Source organism: Pseudoliparis swirei, chromosome 24 (genome assembly GCF_029220125.1).
Source record: "Pseudoliparis swirei isolate HS2019 ecotype Mariana Trench chromosome 24, NWPU_hadal_v1, whole genome shotgun sequence".
Lineage (NCBI taxonomy): Eukaryota > Metazoa > Chordata > Actinopteri > Perciformes > Liparidae > Pseudoliparis > Pseudoliparis swirei.
The window spans coordinates 17667862-17680266 of NC_079411.1; the positions used below are offsets into that span (position 1 = coordinate 17667862).

A 12405-nucleotide genomic window follows, 5' to 3' on the forward strand; every position below is an offset into this window, starting at 1 on the left:
ATAACCTAACTATTAATAGTGTGTGTGTGTGTGTGTGTGTGTGTGTGTGTTGGTATGCAGTGCATGCATGCAGACGTGACAGTCGGCACAGAGCCTCTGGTCCCACTCTGAAGGACGCACCAACACCGCTGAAACCTGACCCAACTGTTGATCTAACAGAGGTCAAACATTTTACTGGAAAATAATACAAGACAGAATAATCTGGTCCAACATGTGACAAACAGGAACATTTATTCTGTAATTTCACTGTGTTGTGACGAAGCTTTCAAAAATATACCTCTACACATTTCCACAAAAAAGAAAAAGCATATTTTGCCATATTATAATTAAATACACTGTGCAATACCAAAATATTGAAGCGGCTTTGAATGAATCCGTGCATCATCAGCTTCTTGTTGGCCCGATTTACAGAGAGCAGTTTCACGTTTGTTGCTGTACAAACACAGAATAATTGATAAAAGGGCCTGCACACGCACACGGGTGTTAACAAAAAGAAATCCGGCTGATTAGACGTCTGTTAGGTTCAAAGTTAGAGGGGCTACCATGGAAGCAACAACGTAGCAGGAGAAGCACAGGTGTCAGTTTAAATACATTAACGAGGGCTCTGCTGCCATTTGGCCGTGTCACATAGTAGGGGTGAACACAGGTGCAATTAATAACATTAATTAGGGCCCTTGTTGCATTGAGGCGTTGGTCTGGTGCACATTGGCTCACAGGAATGGCACCATAATTAATTGTCAATCAGTCACATCTGTTTTTGCAGTGCAACGTCGTGTCAACAAAGTCTTCCGTGTTCTTCACAGATCCGGAAGAAACCTGGTTATGGTGAGTTGCAATATATTTGGTCTCCAGTTTTCACACGTGAATGATATTGTATCAAATCCAGACTTCGCATGTGGTTTAAAAAGAACATTTTAAATCCTCTCTGGAGCTGCAATCCAAAAGGCACACACATGTAATGTGAAATGACAAGAAGGAAATATCATGCTAACGGGTTGTCAGTTTGGAAGAGTCCACTACTACAAATAAATATATACACTCACACAAGACCTCCCTCCAAAAGGAAACAGCCGGGTGGTGGGGGACTAATCGAAGCTCGGCTGGTCGATATCCGAGGACACGGTGCTGCGGGTCAGGTTGGACAGGTAGAGAGCGGTAGCCATGGGAACAAAGCCAGCTGCAACCTTCAGGATGGTCAGCAGCCTCTCCGTGGCGTTGGTCACACCGTCTGGTGTCTGGAGAACATCACACAAGGATGCTTGTAAAGAAACAGAAAGGCGCTCCATCGACTGCAGAAACACACAGCTGATTATTGCACCTGAACAAATGGGTTCCTGCAGGAAGTTCAATTTACACCCCCTCTCTCTGACGAGACACCGCTTTCTCGACCAAAGGCTTAATCGAGAACATAATCTCAAGACTAATTGACAAAGATACTTTAAAATTATACTGAAAATGTGCACTTCGAGCTAATCACTCGAAATCCAAACTGTTTGCTGTCCTGGCTCCTCAGTGGTGGAACGAGCTCCTCACTGACATCAGGACAGCAGAAAGTCTCTACATCTTCTGCCGGAAACTAAAAACACATCTTCTCCGACTATCTGGATTAAAACACAGATTTGCACTTCAGTGGCACTTAAATAGCTCTTATTATGGTACTTCTGTAGTTCGACTACGTTGAGAAAATGTTACTTTCTGTATTCCTGTTGTTCTTAATTTGTACTCTAGGTTGAAATGCACTTACTGTAAGTCGTTTTGGATAAAAGCGTCTGCTAAATGACATGTAATGTAAAAGAAAATAATTCTCAGTTGCAGTGACCTCTTTGTTGAGGAAACTAAAGTCACGGTTTCCCCGTTTCCCCATGGCCATTAATGTCTCGCCCTCATGCTACACACAGATTGGTCTCTGAAATGATGCCTTGGGTCTAAGCTACCCTCAATGTTTGGCTGACGTTGACACCAACCTGATCCTCCGTAAACAGCAGGGGGCAGTGCAGCGACGCTGCCAGCTTCCTGACGGCGTCCAGGCGCTCGATGGGGGCTGCAGCATTACGAGCTACAGGAGACGGGCAGCGTCATTTTACCAACACGGGGAGGGGTGGGGCATGTTATTACTTACAAATATAATGAAAAAAAAACACTTCCTGTGCTTTGAGGGATTCAAGAAGCTGAGGAGGGCAAACAAATAATTCGCCATACCATTAATGACCATGAAGCAGACTTTTCCGAGGAAATATCCAGGGTCCAAACATTTCAGGGAAGCTTCTGTCGACTGGAAACTATGGAGACAACAATGGATGAAAGGGCGCGCGATGAACTGTGAAATCATGTTTTAAAGGTTCTCTAAATATTTGGAGCATTAATTTAGCAGTAAAAACATTTGCAATGTAAATATGTAGCAGAATAATGTCTACAGGAGCAGAGAATTAAGTCACTTTTCCTCTGAGAGAGAAAGTGACTTAATTCTCTGCTCTTTGAGAGAGAGCTCTGAATTTCATACTTGGCACCATTTAAAAAAAATTAAATAATAAAAATAATTTAGAGCTATCAAAGTGGATGCATTGCTATGAGTCAAAAATCCTCTCTTAAATAACAGATGGGAAGTGTGTCATGTATATGCGTGGTTTAAGAGAAAGCAACAACTGTGACAGAGACTCAATTTGTTTACGGACAACATAAAAGTAAAATTAATTCGGGCAAACTGAAAAGAAATAGTAGATATTTGACCCGTGTGTGCAGGTGTTGAGATTTAAAATATCGATTAAGTATTTGACAGATACCTGAGCCCGGAGGTCAGGTCAATGATGAACACCACAAGGTCTATCCTCGGACGGCTCTCCTCGTTCTCCATGGGCAGAGGCAGACTCTTGGCCAGTCTCCTGATGGATAGGGACAATAAAGGCAGAGTATGACAGGCGGTACTTCTGTGGTCACATGGCATGGATGGTGCAAATGGGACAGATGACACGTCACAGTAAACTCAAGCCGGTTGTATAGGGGGGATGCTTTGCACGGTCAATGATACTACACAGGTAATGGTACTAGCTCCTGAGAATAGCAGGCGGTGTTTCCAGTTGTGTGCTTAATGACAATGTCCTCTTTCGTAACCGCTGACCTCGGCAGTTTGTAAGGCCGCATCAGTACTCACACATTGACAGTGAACGACGTCTCCTGCACCAGAGCATCAGCTAAACTCTGCTGAAACTCCTCCTTGCTCTCCACCAGCTGGAGGAAAAACACTCCAAGTCAGCACATAACACTGCACTATAACACACACACACAGCCATAAGAAATAAAAGGAATCTGAGGATGCAATATAAAAACATGGCTTGTGTAAATTATTTAATGTGCATTCTTTATTAATCCTAAGTAAAACTCATTGTACGTAGCCAAAAATATATCTTATTTTTAAAAATGTTTTTTTAATTAACTAAAAGTAGCAATACTTTATACCTATTTTAGGTTAAAGTACATTAAATAAAAGTATTAGCATAAAAAGATACCTAAAAGTACCTAAAGTAAAAGTACTCATTATGCAGACTTAACAATGTCTGAGTAATATATTACTGAATTAGGGATGCCTTGTTAATTAATCCCTTTCGTGTTGCAGCTGATAATAGAGGGCGGAATAATTATTTGATATACAGCTTAAGTCAAAGGAATGTAACATAAGTAAAACACTAGAATATCTGCCACCAAAATGTCCGGTTACATTAATGAAGTAGAAGAATAAAGACGCATAAAATGCGAATGCTCAAGTAGAGCATCTCGGACCAGACCTCGGTCTCTGTGCTTTTGAATGTCCATCCCTCCAACGCACAGCTCGCCTCCCGCCGCTGAGCTCCTCGTGTTCGTCTCAGTAAAGCCTCAAACTCACCAAGATGTTCGCCGAGTTCAACCCGGGCAGCTTGCTGAACGGCTTCAGCAGCGACATCCTGAAACTACCGGCCCGGGTTCATTAGTTTAAGCAAAGGAAACTAAAAAGTGAGGCTAGCTCTGGTCGTTTCTCATGTCGCGGTTCTTTTCCGAATGTGCGTCTGACGTCATGACGTTTTCCCTCCATCGGTAGTGGACGTCGTGACGGTTACCCCACAACTACCGCCGCTCTTTCCCGCCATCTACAGGGCGCTGGGTCTCTCGCAGTCAGTCTTGAGTACGGATTGTAGGCTACTTTGAGCAAAATGCTGTACTGGTATTTCAAGTATTACTGTACTTGAGTACAATTGTGAGGTATTTTACACATGTACTTAAGTCTCTACATCGTTCGAGGGAAATATTGTAATACTTCAATTCACTTTTTTTTTAAAGATAGCTTTGCAGGTTATTAATGTAAAATATAATCAATTAATGCATAATAACTTGCTTTTAACTTACGTTTTAAATGCAGTTTATTTAAAACCGTATTTCTACCCCGCACAAGACTTACCGAGGCATGATCGTACAATGAAATATATTCCCATATCTTATCAGTATGATTATTTATTGCCAACTATTTAACATTTAGATTTCTTTTTGTACTCGTAATAAATGACAGGACCAAAAAGGTAATAGGTGGGAGAAAACTGGCACCAACCACAACACTTAAGTTGCATCATAAATAATACAATATGCCGAATTTGTCCAAAATATTCTGCACAAACTTGCGGTGAAGCCAAAGAGACATTTTTATAAACACATTGCATTTGAATAGAAGCAGAACATTTTATTCACGTAATGGTGGCACAGCAAAGTGGATTCCCCCAGTACATCCAGGTCGTATCACAGCAAACAGGAGTCCCTGGGTCTTTCAGTGTCGGTACGTAAATATGCATCTATATGCATTCACATGTCAGGAACTGAGTGGAACTATTTGGATGACTTCTTTCGAGGGGAGGGGGGGGGGGGGGACAAGTGAGTTTATTAAGTAGTACGAGCTCATCACTGCATCCGGAATTTAAAGGCAGGCTGTGGGATGCGTTTCGGATTTCCCAAATGAGATTGTTATGGCTTGAAGGCAGCAAATCAAAGACAAACATCAGAAGTGCCGTCGGTCATTCACAGCTCATTTTCAGACACTACTGCCAGGGGCGCCACATTTAATGAGTGACATCTGTGTGAACGAATCCGCAGCCATTGAGACCGACAGATTTCGAATGCAACAATAAACGGTTTCAACGTAGAAGGTTCCAACTAATGATTAAAAAAAACTAAAGAGAGACTCAACGTAGGGCTGCCGTCTCGTCGCTCACTCGTCATGGTCAGAATAACTGTACATAGAATCGACAAGATGGCATAAAAAAACCCCGACTACATTGCTTCCACAATTCAGACTTATAAAAGTTGGTTTTGCATGTTTTCCTTCACCGCCACCACTGAAGTTGTTCCCTCATACCCATATTAAGTGTCCACCCCCGCTGATGTACACATGTCCCGCTCTTACCATCAACATGTGCACACACATTCGCACCAACACACACACACACACACACACACACTCGTCTCCCCATGCTCCTTTTAGTAAGTAATGTATCCAAATCGAAGACTTTGGAGGCGTCCACTCCTGTTCATATCTCCCCGGACTCTCGCTCCTCGGAGCTGGAGCGCCGATCTCGCTCGTACGACAGGGATCTCTCCCGTTCCCTGGGCCTGGCTGTGGCCGTATCCGCGGGAGGGGGCTTCCCCCCACCCTCCCAGTCTCCGTACTCCGGCCTGTCCTCACGCCAGCCCTCTCCTGTTGCGCCCGGTCTGGTCATCTCTTGAGGCGGCAAAGGCTCTCCGTCGCGAGTGGGAGATGACCCGTCTCCGGAAGATCTGGGAAAGAGGAGGTGGGGGAGAACTCATCAGCCACAGATTCAACAGCATAGGCATTATGAAAAAGGACTTTGTGTCCCTTATTTGAAAGAAAGTTGTCCATTTCTGGGAGTGGGGTGAAAGTAAAATGTAATTGTGAGAGAACTGGGTAAATACAAGTACTTCAGAACTTTGTAAAACTATATTTTTAAATATTGGATGGTAGTCAGTGGCTGTTTCATTAAAGCAACAGTAGTGATGTTAAAATCAGTTATCAGACACATAAACAAATACATATTTAGAGCTGAACTACAATCATTTGGGCCATTGATTTGTCCGTCGAATATTTTCCTGATGACTGTTATTTTACTCCAATAAATGGCAGATAAATGTGGCCAAATGGCCAAAACAGTTTCTAATAGGAGAGAAGGATAAACGCCGCACCTCTTCCTCTTGGGCCTGTGGGAGTGGGAGCGCGAGCGATGCCGCTCCTTGTGTCGATGTTTTCTCTCTCTCTCCCGATCCCGGTCGCCACCTTCTTCTCTGGAACGAGAGGAGTGGTGGCGTCTTGAGCGATGAGAGGATGAAGTCGAGGTGCCTCCGTCCCTAGAAAAATGGTTTAACGGGAAAATACAGCTTTTAAGATTTAAGTAAAAGGGAAAAAGCTAGCTGCACTGCTATTAGCTAAAGATTCTTAGATTAATGCTCGAGACACAACTCAAATATATTCAGTTTGCTGTTATGGAAAAAGTACAGAAACCAGAAAATATTCACATTGAAGAAGCTTGAATCAAAACTTTATACAAATGGATTAATCGATTATTAAAATAGTTGCCGACTGTCTCACAACTTTTTAATCTATAAAGCACTGCGGTGACAGCTGGCATTGTAAACTTCTACCCATTTGTGTCCATATTTTCTAATACTAAAAAAGGACTTGATTTAATGAAAGACACTATAAAACCACAACATGCCAATCTTGTCTGGCATATACACACTGTGATGGTGAGATGTTTAAAGTATAGTGTTTGTATATATCGACACACACATCTGCAGTTTACAGGTGTGTTAAACCTTGAGTCTTTAGATTTAGCAAAATCATACGGGAGCGATTCGGTTGAAAGCAGACATACCTGTATCGTTCTCCACTTCTAGATCTGGACCTAAGAAATAAAATAAGTTTACACAGGACACCAAGATGTTTCCTTTTGTACGCAACGACAACAACTCAGACCGGTCCTTACCTCCTCCGTTCCCTCTCCTTCTCCCATTCACGCTCTCTTTCCCGTTCTCTCTCGCGCTCCCGCTCCTTCTCTTTTTCCCGCTCCCGCTCCCTCTCCTGTTCCCGCTCCAGCTCCCACTGTCGCTCCTTTTCGTCATCCTTTTCACGTTCCTCTCGCCTTCTCGAGCGCATTCTTTCTTGTTTTTCTATAACTGCTTTCTGGGTTAAACAAAAATATAGAACATAACTGAAAAACAGCGGCTGATTTATAACAACAAATGGAAATACAACTAAAGATTTCTCATTCAACAATAGCCCTGTACATTTAAAGTAATTCTGTTGCAGTGCTCACCCTTAGCTTTTCAAGCTTCTCGCGGATTTCAATGAACCCGATGTGCAGTTTCCCCCCAAAGTGGTCGGCGAGACGTCGATCATTGTCGTGAAGACCCAGGTAGGCAGAGCACACCTCGCACACTCTGAGTTTCTGTTGCTGGAAGCTGGAGGCGGGCATGGAGTTTCTGTACACATCCTGCAACAAAAAAAGGTTATGAGACCGTGGAGCTGGAATTAAAGCACAGAACGAAAACAAAAACACGCAACTTGTGTTTAATTGCAATGGCAGAATACAGATTTCTGTCGTGTTTTTCTGCCTTTGGTCGCCTATTATTATTATTGTATGATCTCATTAGTAAACCATAAGTCTTCAGTCTGAAATACATATTTCGCACAAATGTTTTTATTCTGAAACAAACTAGTCACGACAAAGTAATTATCAACTTTTGGACCTCTGCTTCTTTCTTCAAGCCTCGAGTCTTCTCCACCATCTCCAGCACCTCCTGGGCCTCGTCGACGTTCCCCTCGCCCCCGAGCTGCTCTGCCCGGGCCAGCAGCTTCCCGATCTCCTCGTTCAGCTCGTGGACACGTTCAGCCTTTTACAGCAGGAGAGACAGAGGGAGGAAAACGTTTATTCCTACACACTTTGCACCGATTCATGATAACCAGGTGGTGTGAGTGTGTGCCCCCCCTCTCCACTCCCCCAGGAGATCATATATTTCTCGTCAGCACAGCTTTCATAAAAGAAGACTGGGAGTTTGCGTCACCTTTGCTGCCACTTCAGCGCTGATCTCATCCTGCGTCTCTGCTAGTCTCTTCTTGGCCAGCTCGGTCCTGCGGTCGCAGTCAGCGATGAAAGACTGGAGGTGTTCGGCAGCCTGCGAGAAAACACGCAAATTAAGTTTTCGTCTGTTTGATATACAAATTTACCAGAAACATTTGTTCACAAAAGATCTGCTGTACATGCATCCATTTGTCCTTTTTGAAACTTTCAAACAAAATAGACTATTTAGACTTTCCTTGGTGCTGCTTAAAGCAACACTATGTAACAATTGTACCTTAAAATAACAGCTTGAAAAAAATTGTGCCGCTAAAATGACTTAATATGGCGATTTGCGGCTCCGCTATTGCCATCGGGGGTCTGTGGGGAAATAACTCCGCTATGTAGGATTCTGGAGCCGCCCGGTATATCCGGCGGATGTACTTCGACCTGCTTTCTGGCAGTGATTACGCAATGTCATATAGTGCCACTCCACGCTCGCAGCTACAGTATAAGGGAAGCTTTTTTATGTAGCTTTTTGGTGTCGTCAACAATATTGTATTCGATCACACGTACTCCACATTCAAACATTTAGAAAACAACGTATATAGGCTGAAAACGCGATCGGTATTTCATCTAAACTAAATGTTGTCATTCTTTTGGTTATGTTGTTTCATTCGCCCTTAGCAACTCAATCAAGGGGAAAAGGTACAATACGCTAAAAAAGGGAATGGGCGGATCTGCGAATTCTGGTGTTAACTCTCTCTGCTCAAATGGTCGTAAAAGAAAAACAGTCGATATGCGGAAACCCAAATGTTATTATATTAAATCAAATTCAATGCATCTGCAAGCCCCCAAAATGAACACATACACTACAAACAATCAAACCCACTCAAAACGAAGTATAATCCCCGGATCCCGACAGTCCCCAAAGTCTTTGCAGTCCCCCAAAACAAAAGTAAATGACTGCACGCGCACACACACACCCCTCCCCCCAAAAGCCGGCAAACAGCTGACCGACCAGGCGGAAACGTGGCGAGGCGCCGCGCTCCTTCACCCTAGTCCGGTAGGTGCTGGGCCAGTTCAGTGTTCCTGCGCAGTCTTCGTATTAGTGATCCCGCCCGTTGGTATAAATCCAAAATAGAAAGTCGCCGGATTGCTGCCGTTCTGAGTCCGCCGCCTGTCAGCGCGCTCCAAACAAAAAAAAAACTTGCGTCACCTCCCCCTCGTCACCTTTTAAACTCCGTGACACGTACAAATAATAATAATAATTATAATACAGGACAACACATGATCCCAACTCAATACAAGTGTATGCCAGGCTGCATCTATCGTAACTGGGTATTTACGACACTGAAGTAAACGTTAAATACCTCAAAAACTGAAGGGGACGCTAAAAGGGAAAAACTACATAATGGGGCTTTAAACTCGACCAACTTATCATGCAGTCAGTCAGTTTCACAGCAGCACTTGGACCAAACTCTTTATTTACTTGAAAGTGTGAGCCCGAGTTTGTCTCACTTGGGTGCAGTATATGATGGGGTGTTAGGGTGTCTGTGTGTATTACTCACATCAAGTTCGAAGAAGTACTCCTGCTGTTTAGAGGCAATCTCGAAGTCCGCTCTGAGGGCCAGGTCATGGACTTTCATACACTCTCCCAGATCCATTCTCTGCCGAAAACAGAAGACATCTACGTACTGCTTTTGTATGCATCATCACTCATCTTGACGTCTATCGTTTCAATAATTCCCATAATGCTAAAATGTCAACCTGTCTGAGAACATTTCACATATGGGAGTGTAAACAGGATTTCCTCAGAATCACAGAGCGGCACAACCCGGGCTTTGACAGACTGTGTTTCTATGCTTTACGAACAGCGCACTAACAAACCGGAGCAGACGAAACGGTTTCTACTGATAATACGTCAGGCTTGTACAGTAGCTATCCTCCCTTGTCAGCATCAGGGCTTTATGCCTCCCATCTCCTCCACAGTGTAACATTTGAATGGGGACCGGATGTGTCCTCCACGCGCACAGACATTGTATCGTTTTTAGTTCAATGTGGTGGAGCAGGAACAAAAAAAAGTGATAACAGCGGTCCAATTATTTCTGACTGCACTGTATGATATATGATGTGTGTGTGAACATGATACTCACGGTGCCGGACAGAATATCATGAGGACAGGAATCCAGGAGGTGACTTTTGCAGACTCGCTCATCTGCGAATTTGATCCTCTGCCGCATGGAATCTCCTTTAGAAAAAGAAAACCACAAGAGCACTTGTGAGCCAGAGCACAGACTAAAACGTGGCATGATACGTACTAAAGATCACGGAGGTTCAGACTTGCCATGAACGAGTCATCTTGCCAGTAAATCCTAAAAGTTAACTGCTCAGATAGTCTGATAAAATGACAACATCTGGTGGAAAGAAAGGGAGCCACGGATAAAAGAGCACACGGACCAGGATTAAATACAGTGTTAGAAATGGTTGTTTTTGTTACTTAGTAGAGGATGTTAGCAACAACTTGCCATTTACACTCTGACCCCAACACAACAGGTAGCTAGCCAGCTAGCTGTTAGCTATCCTCATGTTAGCTAGCTCTGTTTGCAAAGCATGCCACACATCGACTGGCGTATCAGTTAGCTTCCCGGCTAATGCTAGTAGCAACAACACTGAACTCCCGTCCTGCTCGGACCCGGCGCCGGTCTCAACCCCAGCAGGCCGGCCGGCCAGCCGTCTCACCGTCTCTCCCCGTCCCCATGAGCTGGTCCAGCATCGCTCGCATCTGTGCTTGGGCCGACATGGTTCAGAGCGTCGGCGCTACCGTTGCGTGAGTCACTCCTCGCCACCAACGGTCCTCACACATGCAGCCTCCTGACTGCAGGCCTCGTTGGCACCTCTACGGACCGCGGACAACTTTTGCCACGGGGAGGGAAAAAGCCCGACTCCCGCGCAGCCCGCGAGCCGGTCGTGTGTACCGCCGGTGCAACTGGCGGGTTATTGCGGCACTTTAACGGCGGCTAAATGTGACTTTGTAACGGTGGATGGCTTCGGGTCGGTTGAACAACGTCTGTTTGAAAACTGGAGTCCCGAAGTCGTGTCGTGTGTCGCGCTGAGAGAGCGGTGACTGAATGTAGACAGGGCGGTGGGTTAGCAAACTCAGTCGGTGTAGAAATAAGTCACCAGTTTCTCAGTAACATGGCCTCTAACTGTATTTCTAGCCAGTTGGCTAGAAGTTGGCAAGTTTATTCAACGTCCTTTCTTCCGCCTTTTCCACTTCCCCTCCGTGCGCGTCGCCGCGGAGCGCGCTCTCGTCTCTCCGCCTCGAGGAAGTGCTGCAGTCAGCTGCGCGCTTATCGGTTTAGAGACGTTACTACATCTCACTCAAACGTCAAAACGTTCGGAAATATTATTTGTTGGGTATTTTAATGCCTTACGAATGAATAGTGGAATGTCTACAAACCTCGCCAGTATTTGGAATACATTTATATTACATTATTTATCTATGTTTGTTATAGTTTGTATCGTTTAATTGAACATTTTCTACTGACATATACCTTGTTACATAAACAGCTTTCCTGTCCACCGACACTTTATCTGGAATAAAAACGATAGTCTATATACAGCTGACTGTTCTATTGCTCATGGATTGAGCTGTGGATTTTCTAGATAAGTCTATTTTGTAAATATAAATGGTGAGTGAATCCCTTGAGAAATGTACTAATCATGCTTAAGTCAACAGATAGGATTTTTGAAACACTTTAGTAATGAGTTCAAGTCCCCCTTAAATGCACCGCCTTTCCCAATTATTTTCATAATTTGAATGTTTAACATTACATTTTTGTTTTCTCGAAATGCCATTTCAAATCCCTCTCAACAAAACCAGGAATACAATTTGGAGAAATGCAGGATTATTTATTTTTGCTGCCTTGAAGATCGTCCCTTTGTTTTAGCCTATGCAGCATCTAACTTGTCAACTTTGGTAATTGATTGTAAACTTATTGTTAAACCCCATGTTCCCAGAAAACAAATACTGAGATAATAAGTATTGCGTCATCAATGGAAGCTCCAGCCATAGTCAGATCCGAAACATTACATTTCCTGCAGTGACATTATTGTGGTCAATACTGGGCGATACAGTGGTAAAGGCTTGGTGTATGTAAATAGCTTTGTAGTAAAGTTAAATAATTAGCTTATCCTTCACGTCAACTTCAGCCAGAAAAGAACTTGTTGATTTGGTTAAATGTATAGACTTCTATAGACTATAAACTAAACGGTTGTTATTGTAGTCACTTTGCTTACATCATGTGTTTTGGGTTGA

At 43.7% G+C, this 12405-nt stretch overlaps 2 protein-coding genes across 4 annotated transcripts; both read right to left on the reverse strand.

Annotated features, from left to right (window-relative positions):
• Positions 1–200: 200 nt before the first annotated feature.
• Positions 201–4001, reverse strand: pane1 (proliferation associated nuclear element). Of its 2 annotated transcripts, XM_056410425.1 has the most exons (7): positions 3878–4001; positions 3149–3225; positions 2781–2879; positions 2200–2279; positions 1965–2056; positions 1044–1235; positions 201–931 (listed from the first exon to the last, which is right to left on the reverse strand). In XM_056410425.1, exons 1-6 carry the CDS (start codon positions 3932–3934, stop codon positions 1086–1088), a joined length of 555 nt encoding a protein of 184 aa, XP_056266400.1. In that variant the 5' UTR covers positions 3935–4001; the 3' UTR covers positions 201–931; positions 1044–1085. The 2 variants fall into 2 exon arrangements, with proteins under 2 accessions (XP_056266400.1, XP_056266399.1); XM_056410424.1 differs by having other exon boundaries at positions 201–1235.
• A 639-nt stretch (positions 4002–4640) lies between these two features.
• zgc:158803 (LUC7 domain-containing protein) lies at positions 4641–11403 on the reverse strand. 2 transcript variants are annotated; one of them, XM_056410410.1, is made up of 11 exons: positions 10827–11403; positions 10432–10501; positions 10241–10335; positions 9656–9754; positions 8092–8202; positions 7777–7920; positions 7344–7520; positions 7014–7210; positions 6903–6932; positions 6214–6375; positions 4641–5790 (listed from the first exon to the last, which is right to left on the reverse strand). In XM_056410410.1, exons 3-11 carry the CDS (start codon positions 10325–10327, stop codon positions 5544–5546), a joined length of 1254 nt encoding a protein of 417 aa, XP_056266385.1. In that variant the 5' UTR covers positions 10328–10335; positions 10432–10501; positions 10827–11403; the 3' UTR covers positions 4641–5543. The 2 variants fall into 2 exon arrangements, with proteins under 2 accessions (XP_056266385.1, XP_056266384.1); XM_056410409.1 differs by lacking the exon at positions 10432–10501.
• Positions 11404–12405: the final 1002 nt, after the last annotated feature.

Coding starts and splice junctions, on each gene's coding strand:
- pane1 (XM_056410425.1), bottom strand. CDS start 3,934: ATGTCGCTGCTGAAGCCGTTCAGCAAGCTGCCCGGGTTGAACTCGGCG. Junction 2,280..2,780: donor GACCTGACCTCCGGGCTCAG/GTATCTGTCAAA, acceptor TTGTCTCCATAG/TTTCCAGTCGACAGAAGCTT. Junction 2,057..2,199: donor CTGCTTCATGGTCATTAATG/GTATGGCGAATT, acceptor CGTCTCCTGTAG/CTCGTAATGCTGCAGCCCCC.
- zgc:158803 (XM_056410409.1), bottom strand. CDS start 10,887: ATGTCGGCCCAAGCACAGATGCGAGCGATGCTGGACCAGCTCATGGGG. Junction 7,521..7,776: donor GCTTGAAGAAAGAAGCAGAG/GTCCAAAAGTTG, acceptor TTTTTGTTGCAG/GATGTGTACAGAAACTCCAT. Junction 5,791..6,213: donor CACAGGCCCAAGAGGAAGAG/GTGCGGCGTTTA, acceptor CCTCTTTCCCAG/ATCTTCCGGAGACGGGTCAT.